Source organism: Lepidochelys kempii, chromosome 7, assembly GCF_965140285.1.
Source record: "Lepidochelys kempii isolate rLepKem1 chromosome 7, rLepKem1.hap1, whole genome shotgun sequence".
Taxonomy (NCBI): Eukaryota; Metazoa; Chordata; order Testudines; family Cheloniidae; genus Lepidochelys; species Lepidochelys kempii.
The window spans coordinates 109,224,879-109,234,489 of NC_136386.1; the positions used below are offsets into that span (position 1 = coordinate 109,224,879).

Genomic DNA, 9,611 nt, shown 5'->3' on the forward strand with positions numbered 1-9,611 from the left:
TGTTCCTAAACAGGTTTCAGAGTAACAGCCGTGTTAGTCTGTATTCGAAAAAAGAAAAGGAGTACTTGTGGCACCTTAGAGACTAACCAATTTATTTGAGCATGAGCTTTCGTGAGCTACAGCTCACTTCATCGGATGCATACCGTGGAAACTGCAGCAGACTTTATATATACACAGAGAATATGAAACAATACCTCCTCCCACCCCACTGTCCTGCTGGTAATAGCTACAAACACCTACAAGATCTCTGTCAAGCTTTCTTACAACTACAATACCCACCTGCAGAAGTAAAGAAACAGATTGATAGAGCCAGAAGAGTTCCCAGAAGTTACCTACTACAGGACAGGCCTAACAAAGAAAATAACAGAACGCCACTAGCCGTCACCTTCAGCCCCCAACTAAAACCCCATCCAACGCATTATTAAGGATCTACAACCTATCCTAAAGGATGACCCAACACTCTCACAAATCTTGGGAGACAGACCAGTCCTTGCCTACAGACAGCCCCGCAACCTGAAGCAAATACTCACCAACAACCACATACCACACAACAGAACCACTAACCCAGGAACTTATCCTTGCAACAAAGCCCGTTGCCAATTGTGCCCACATATCTATTCAGGAGACACCATCACAGGGCCTAATAACATCAGCCACACTATCAGAGGCTCGTTCACCTGCACATCCACCAATGTGATATATGCCATCATGTGCCAGCAATGCCCCTCTGCCATGTACATATTGGTCAAACTGGACAGTCTCTACGTAAAAGAATAAATGGACACAAATCAGATGTCAAGAATTATAACATTCATAAACCAGTCGGAGAACACTTCAATCTCTCTGGTCACGCAATCACAGACATGAAGGTCGCTATCTTAAAACAAAAAAACTTCAAATCCAGACTCCAGCGAGAAACTGCTGAATTGGAATTCATTTGCAAATTGGATACTATTAATTTAGGCTTAAATAGAGACTGGGAGTGGCTAAGTCATTATGCAAGGTAGCCTGTTTCCTCTTGTTTTTTCCTACCCCCCCCCCCCCCCCCAGATGTTCTGGTTTAACTTGGATTTAAACTTGGAGAGTGGTCAGTTTGGATGAGCTATTACCAGCAGGAGAGTGAGTTTGTGTGTGTATGGGGGTGGGGGGGATGTGAGAAAACCTGGATTTGTGCAGGAAATAGCCCAACTTGATTGTCATGCACATTGTGTAAAGAGTTGTCACTTTGGATGGGCTATCACCTGCAGGAGAGTGAATTTGTGTGGGGGGGTGGAGGGTGAGAAAACCTGGATTTGTGCTGGAAATGGCCCACCTGATGATCACTTTAGATAAGCTATTACCAGCAGGACAGTGGGGTGGGAGGAGGTATTGTTTCATATTCTCTGTGTATATATAAAGTCTGCTGCAGTTTCCACGGTATGCATCTGATGAAGTGAGCTGTAGCTCACGAAAGCTCATGCTCAAATAAATTGGTTAGTCTCTAAGGTGCCACAAGTACTCCTTTTCTTTGTTCCTAAACAGTCACCTTTCATAGAATCAGAGACTTTCACCAGAGACTGAGTAGGAAAAACTTTAGCTTGAAAGAGAATTCTCCAATTCGAGTGCACATAGGAGTCTAGAATAGAATTGCTGTCTCATTGTGAATTAAAGGTAATTATACTCTCCCTCATTCTGGAAGAAGAAACAGGAAGATGTAGCTCAGATTTCTCAAGATTGTTGAGGTACGGGTTGTGTCAAATTAACAGCTACATACTCTTCCCTTCTTGTTGGAATCCTACATTAATTTTTTTAACCAAATCTTTGTAGTTTACCTCTAAGTGTTCCGATAATGTACATTTCTACTGTTTCATTTCTTTTCAAATTCATGAGAAATTCAAATCCAGGTTAACACCTTGACTCGTAATTCCTAAAAAAGGAGACACCACCCTCCATCTTCATAATAAACTGTCCCACATTCCCCACAAATAGTGAAGATGTTTTATGGTAATTAATTTCCTAAAATGGGGAGGAAACCTTCACCTCTTGACAGAACCATGGCTTGTGACTTGTGTAAATATGTAAAATGGATGCCATCCTTTCTGTAGTCATTGCTGTTGTGAATGAAGAGATGTAGTACACAGGCCAAATGTATATAGAGCACTTGGTGAAGCATTAAAATAAACAATATGTCTTGAGTAATGATGAGGTAGAAAGCTCACACTCATATCCAGGCGGTATCCAATCTTTTCAGCTTTTGTGGACCAAACATATTTCAGAAGATCAGGGAGCCACAATCAGTATTATGGGGCAGATTCTGCCATTGCTGTACTTCCTTTGCCTCACTTCAGAATGGGGGAGTCCCCAGAGGGCATAGTCAGTCTGTCAATATCCTGTACCTCCCTACTTGCAGCCACCTAGCGCAGAGGGTGAGGAGGATGAGAGGCAGGAGCGCATTGTCCTCTGACCATTCCAAGTTGGATTATGATTCCTACAGGACTGTTGACAGTTAAAGCATCCAAAGGCTGCTGTGATGGACCTGTACCTGATTGTTGGTTACCAACTTCTGGACTGCACTGTGAGACAGGGAGGAAGAGATGGGAGCCATCCTTTAACAGTCATTCCCTTAAACTAGTGGTCCCCAAACTTTTTACCTCGTGCCCCCACCCCAGAGCCGGGGCCTGGAGCGGGGCTGCGGCTCTGGGATGGGGGGGGGGGGAATGCGGCATGGGGTAAGGGAGCTGCCCGTCGTCCGTCTTCCCCCCCCAACATTCTTTGGCACTCCCCTAGGGGGGTGTGCCCCACAGATTTGGGATCTTTGCCTTAGACTCTGGCAGAGCCCCTCCGATTCTTTTCCTGCTCTTCTTGGATTCCCACAAATCAGCAGGGAAGAGGCAGTGAAGCAGCCAGACTTATTCACTTTGCAGTTCAGCAGGGGAGCAGCTGAAGCCTGGAAGCTACTCAGAGCATTTCCTGGGGCAACAGGGGAGGTGATACCTCCTACCTCCTTCTGACAGTGATGAGGCTGATTCAGACACTTCCAGTTAGAAATAGCAAGGGGACTGGTTGGGGAACGTATTTTCAACTTGCAATCAATTGCATGCTTTCTTCGTAACGTGCATCTTCAAGGGCCACAGGTGGACCCACTGCTCTAATACATAAACCTTCACTTTTCACTCTTGTCATGTGGTTTAATAGGGAATGGCGCCGTGGAGAAGGGCGTGATGATGAAAGACCTTTCCGAAGAGGAGATGATCTACTTAGACGTGGTGGTGCTGAAGAGAAAGAGCCTTCTTCCCGGGAAGCAAATGAAGACAGAGCCCCCAAGCAAGATGTGGACAAGGACGGGGAACCTAGGCGGGACGAGGACAGGGAACCCAAGCGGGGCGTGAACGGGGAACCCAGACGGGGTGTGGACGAGGACGGGGAACCCAGGCAGGAGGAGAATGGGGAACCCGCGCAGGGTGTGGATCAGGACAGAGGGAGTTGGCGCACTGCAGATGCGGACAGGGGGCCCAGGCGCGGGCTGGATGAGGACAGGGGGCCCAGGCGCGGGCTGGATGAGGACAGGGGGCCCAGGCGCGGGCTGGATGAGGACAGGGGGCCCAGGCGCGGGCTGGATGAGGACAGGGGGCCCAGGCGCGGGCTGGATGAGGACAGGGGGAGTTGGCGCACTGTGGATGAGGACAGGGGGCCCAGGCGCGGGCTGGATGAGGACAGGGGGCCCAGGCGCGGGCTGGATGAGGACAGGGGGAGTTGGCGCACTGCAGATGACAACAGGGGACCCAGGCGGGGCCTGGATGACGACAGGGGACCCAGGCGGGGCCTGGATGACGACAGGGGGAGTTGGCGCATTGCAGATGACGACAGGGGACCTAGACGGGGCCTGGATGACGACAGAATTTCCAGGCGAGATGAGGACAGAGGCCCCTGGCGTAGTGCAGATGAGGATCGACTCTCAAGACGTGATGATGACAGGGGTCCATGGCGTGGTGGGGATGATGACAGAGGGCCCAGGCGTGGTGATGATTCAAGACCTGGTCCTTGGAGACCATTTGGTAAACCAGGTAACATAATTTTGTAATTAAACTATATGGATTTTTTCATAATTCTATCCCTTTTCCAAAAATGAAATTTGCTGAGTTTAGTAAGATGTATATTAAGTATCAGATACTTGAGATAGCAGAAATAACTGGATCCAGTTGTGTGTGTTATCTTTAAATCAAGATTAGGTGTGTTTCTGAAAGGTATGCTCTAATTCAAATGAGGAATTAGTATGAGTCTATTAATTTTCTGTTGCAAATGGCTGGATCAATCTGGCTAATTTGTATGCTCCTCTCATTTTAAATGATCATTTTCATTTTATTGATTTTTTTAAAAAAAAAAAAAATGTTTATTGCTTCTGTAGCAGATATTTAAAGGTCAAATATTAATGCTGGGAATTCACTTGTCTTGTGAACTAAAAACTTCATGGCCTCATGGGGCAGAATCAGCTTTTTACTGGACTAATGCAGCTTTGGCTCCCTTTCCTTTTTAAACTGTTGCAGAGATCAGCCTCTTTTAAAGAGAATTTGGAATTAATCTGCCGAGAAGTTGGATTGTAGTACCTCTGTGGTTTTGTGCATCTTTTTATTTATAGCGTGCAAAAAATATTTCCAGTCAGTTATTTGAAGTCTTAGCTGATAATGGCTATAACAGTTGTTTTCTGATTTCCTGTAATGCTTAGCGAGGTCTGAACTGTTGACTGTCTTGCCAATACTTTTATTATCTTCTGGTCACTTTTTTAAAGTTGTAATTAAGAAAAAGCACAGATGTTAAATGGAAACATTTAAACAAGTAATGTAATAATTCTGAAATCCAATTCCAACATGATCATAAGTGAATAAACCCCAGTGCCACCCTCCAAAAGCTTTTCCTTTCTCCCTCCAGAAGAAAGACAGGATGAACAATGTGTAATAGAGGAGTATTACTAATACATGCAACTGAGAATCATAGATCACTGAGTGGTATCGCCAGAGGCATTGGGCAAATTGATCTTATTTGAAATAGTAATTCAAATTTTAAAAGTAGGAGCCATGATCCCCAAATTAATGATGATTTCTGAAGTTCAGCGTGTTTAAAATCTTTTTTCCTTGTAGACAGGGCTGAGGAAGCCTTGGCTGTTCGAGGTTATACTAATGCCCTGTTGTTTAGTGTTTAGTTTGACATTTGTGTCAATGAGCCCTCTGAGATGTTTGGCATTCCATAAACTGTTTGAACTGACTAAAGGCTTGTCTACACTGGCACTTTACAGCGCTGCAACTTTCTCGCTCAGGGGTGTGAAAAAACACCCCCCGAGCGCTGCAAGTTTCAGCGAGGTGACGTGCCAGTACAGACAGTGCACCAGCGCTGGGAGCTACTCCCCTCACAGAGGTGTCTTTTTCACAGCCACGTCAAAGTGCTGCCAGTGAAGACATGCCCTAAAAAATACAGATTTGTTCAGCCCTTTGCTGAACTACTATGGGGAGTATGGGTTTCTTCACGTGAATGAGGCACCTGACTTACATTAAACATAGGTGGTTCTTCGAGTCTTTGTGGATCCCACTCGAGGTGGGAGCCAAATGGACAAAAACTTGAAGCAGAATCACAGTTACTGTAAAGGCAAGTAAACCTCTCTCTCTTGACTACTCCGAGTTTAGTCAGAAAATAATTTGATTCCGTTTGTTACTAACAGGCGGATGGAGAGAACGAGAGAAAGCTCGTGAAGACAGCTGGGGACCCCCGCGAGACTCCAGACCTTCAGAAGACCGTGAGTTGGATAGAGATAAAGATTGTGATGAGAACGAAAAGGATCGTGAGATTGACAAAGAACGTGACCTTGATCGGGATGATCGCTTCAGACGTCCAAGGTTTGATTTTTCTGTTGGTAACAATATTGATAGGAGTTTTGTAAAAGCCATCAGCTTTTTTCCTCTTTCATGAAATTAGACACATCTTTAAAGCAATAAACAAATTATAATGATTTTTCAGATTGTGAAGAAAACCCTAATTGTTCCCAGAAGCAGCCACAAAATGTTTTACTGCTCACTTTTAAATATTATTGCATTCCTTTTCTTAGTCAAGATTGAGCATTGATCTTAGGTTTCACTAAAATGAAAGATCTTAACTTTAAACACGCCAATAAATTTTTCTCATAAATGGTGCCCTGTGTGCCTGCTACATCGTCACATTGAAACCATCTGTTTTAAATAACTTGCCCTTTTTAACACTGCTGGGTTCACTGCAGCAGAAGCCAGATAAAGGCTTAGTCTTATTTTTAAATGGCAAAAGGGATGAGGCTGCCTGGAGAAGAGGACCAGCTGAGGAAGCTTCCAGCTGGAGAGATTCAAGTCGTAGAGATGAATGGGACAGAGGTGGTCGTGACATGAGAGATCGGCGTGGTGATGATAGAGATAGAAGAGGACCTTCGATCAGAACAGACCGTGAAGAAAGTATGTTTGTTTACCCTTATCAGTTTAAATATTTATCACTGGGGATCATTTATACTGTGGCCCCTTTACATCGCTCTGGCCATGGGTATACATATATACCCAGTTAAGGTCCCTTTTACTGTCAGTCCCCCCTGTCAGTGTGGTAGAAAGGAAAGGAGCCTTGGTGTAAATGTGAATCTAGCCCTGAATCTTATTTAAAAAAAAAAAATTATTCCAGTAGATTCTTGGCATTTGAGATATAGATCAGAAATGAAAGAATGAGACTATTAAGATTGTCACTTGGAGTGCTGGGTGAAATGTTTGGGGCAAATAGTTTATTCTCCAAAACATGCACCATTGGCTGACCTGAAGCTATTCACGAATTTGACCCGATCGTGTTGGCTAGGGCCACACTCTGTCAGTCCATCCCCCTTTACACTCTTTAGCCCAGTGGTTAGGGTATTTGCCTGGGATGCTGGAGACCCAGGTTTAAATCCCCATTCAGGAGCAGAGACTTGAAGTCTTGTCTTCACCCATGTGAGCATTCTAACCACTGGATTACAAGCTGTTGTGGCATGAGTTGCTCTTAATCTGTCCTAGTGAAGCAATTCCATTTTGTAGAAATACTTAAATATTAATTGAGCCAAAGAGAGAGTTGGAGACGTGGATTCAGAGGCGGGATTTGAATCCACAACTGACTCACCACATGAGTACATGTCCTCATTACAGCCATAGTGTATGTGCTTATGTCCCCTTTGTTTCAATCCAGAATAGGGATGCTGCCCTGAATCTGGTCCTCATTGATAAAAATGGAGCAGAAAATGCAATGCAAGACCTCCTGACAAGTGAAAGGAGGGGGAACTGGTTTTCAGATGAGATTTTTTTATACTGTTAAGCTTGGTATTTGAAAGTGTCTTCCATTTAGCTTCCGCGTTATTGCAAAACTGATTATTTTCTTCAACTTCTTATCTTTACTGTGAAATAAATAGTTTCCTATACAGTTTAGCATTCCAGAGCACTCTTATGTGCAGGATGAGGTGGTGTTCACCCAGTGAAACTTCTGCTACTTTTAACTTTGCCTACAAGTGGATAGAATTTGCGTTTTTGTTTTTTTTTTTTTAAGACCAGGCATACCTAAAACCTTCTCCCCATTTACATAAAATTTGGGGGGTTTCAGTTTTTAGGATTCATTTTGTTATGAAACCCAACTGTTTTCTAGCCAGATATTTTAAGTTGTCTCAAGATTTGGTACTTATGGCCTAATAATTTTTTATTTTTTTGTTTTTTAGCTACATAAACAGTGAGTTTATTATGTACATTAAACAGAGCTCTAGCCAGATTAAGGCTAGTTCTGAGCAACTGAAAAAATAAGTCACTTGACAAGCTTTCATTACAATACTGTAAAATTAAACCATGGGCTCTGACCCTGGGTGTCACCACCATTTTGCTGTATTGCTACATGGGAGCAGTGGTTCCAGTATGGCAAAGTTCGAGAACCATTTAATTATACTATCAGAGCTGGGCTTGTTGATTTAAACTCCTGTAAGGGACTGTAGTAATACCAAAAAAGTGGTTTCTAATGATCTTGCACATTTTTAGCAAGTTCATGGCGGCGTGGTGATGAGAGAAAAGAAGAACGTGGGGAAGAACATGAAACTACCCGGCGAGCTGCTCCAGCTCCAGCTCCTACTCCTGTTCCTGCTGCTGCTGCTCCTCCTATTTCAAAAGACAGGGAGAGAGATGCAGAGAGCGAGAAGGGGTCCTGGAGAACTGAAAAAGAACGAGAATCTCTTCGTCGCGCTAAAAATGAAACAGATGAAGATGGATGGACCACTGTACGACGTTAAGTCAAAACCTAAACACAGTTTAACAGGTGTTTTAGAGTTGATTTGATCAAATCCACAGATTATTATATTTGTACATTTGATCAAATCCACAGATTATTATATTTGTGCTTATAAACATTCAGAATTGGTATTCTTTGACAAATGTTTTGAGAACATGAAAGCATGAGCCTGTATTACTTACTCATATATAGATTGATCATGCACAAAACTAGCAGCAGAAGGTTGGAAATTGAATGCCGGTTTCTGAAATTACAAATGTTGCATATTTCACAGATCACTTGTTGCTAAAATAGAAATGTGAACTTTATAGCTATCTTGAGCACCACTTATCTCTCAAACTAAAACAAACTGACCTTTTAAAAAAATTCTGAATTTGGAATGGGGTATGATTTATCACAGAACATGCAGTTGAAAAATCTCACATAAAATGGTCACATTATTGAAAAGGTGGAGCTGGATTAATTTCCATAATTGGCCAAGATGAACTATAAAAAAAACCCCTCCCCTACTGAGGTATTTTTGAGGGCAAGAGATTTTTGTGAGGTATTTTAGCATCATCTGAACTCAGTAAGTTGTTTAAATTTAAATTACTATAAACATTCTGAACATTAGCTACACTGGGATATTTTCTATGATTTTACTTGAATGCATATGAAACCATTTTGCAGTCCTTCTAATAAGGAATATTGCTGCAGTGTGAAACAAAACATCATTAGACTTTTAAAACTCAAGCGTTATGGTCAACATACTGCTGAGTATTTTGTTTTGCCAATAGCATAACTGCTTTTTCCATTACTGGATAATTCATGCCTTTCAAGCATTTATAAATATTGTCATATTTAAAATGTGTGGTTTTGGAGGAATTCAGATTTTTTTCCCCAACTTTGTCTTCAGGGTAAATGCTTTCCTTTTCAACAAGTGCTTTGTAGTAATGGCTGTGTTGACTGACTTCAATTTTGGGGTGCAGTAACAATGTTAATCATTAACTATCTGGTCTTATTGAAGCCAACACAAAACTTGCTGCTGTGTTTCTCTTCAATGAAAAATAAACTTATAGAATTAGCTTCTATTGTGTAATGACTTTTTAATTAACATTACTGATGTATTTTTATATGAAAAAGGCAAGCTGCTTAACTTATTCCCTTCCTCCATATCTACTCTTTTCTGTCCCAAATGAAAGAGAAAGAAACTTGCCTCTTGTATGGTTTTCTGACTGGGAAATGGGATGATTCATTTATGGCAAACATGAACTTAAGTTATTGTGCTCCTTCTCTTGTCCCTTCTCCTGCATCCTCCATGAAAAACCTTCACCTCCACAGCCATCTTCCTTTGAGGGTTG

The 9,611-nt window shown here is 42.6% G+C and overlaps 1 protein-coding gene across 1 annotated transcript in view; it reads left to right on the forward strand.

Moving 5' to 3' along the window:
• The window catches only part of EIF3A (eukaryotic translation initiation factor 3 subunit A), a 49,280-nt gene extending 39,946 nt beyond the window's left edge, over positions 1 to 9,334 (forward strand). The window contains exons 19-22 of the mRNA XM_073354221.2: positions 3,175 to 4,043; positions 5,690 to 5,864; positions 6,286 to 6,446; positions 8,025 to 9,334. Of these exons, the coding sequence (XP_073210322.1) occupies positions 3,175 to 4,043; positions 5,690 to 5,864; positions 6,286 to 6,446; positions 8,025 to 8,272 (1,453 nt within the window). The 3' untranslated portion in view covers positions 8,273 to 9,334. The remainder of the gene's footprint in view (positions 1 to 3,174; positions 4,044 to 5,689; positions 5,865 to 6,285; positions 6,447 to 8,024) is intronic.
• Positions 9,335 to 9,611: the final 277 nt, after the last annotated feature.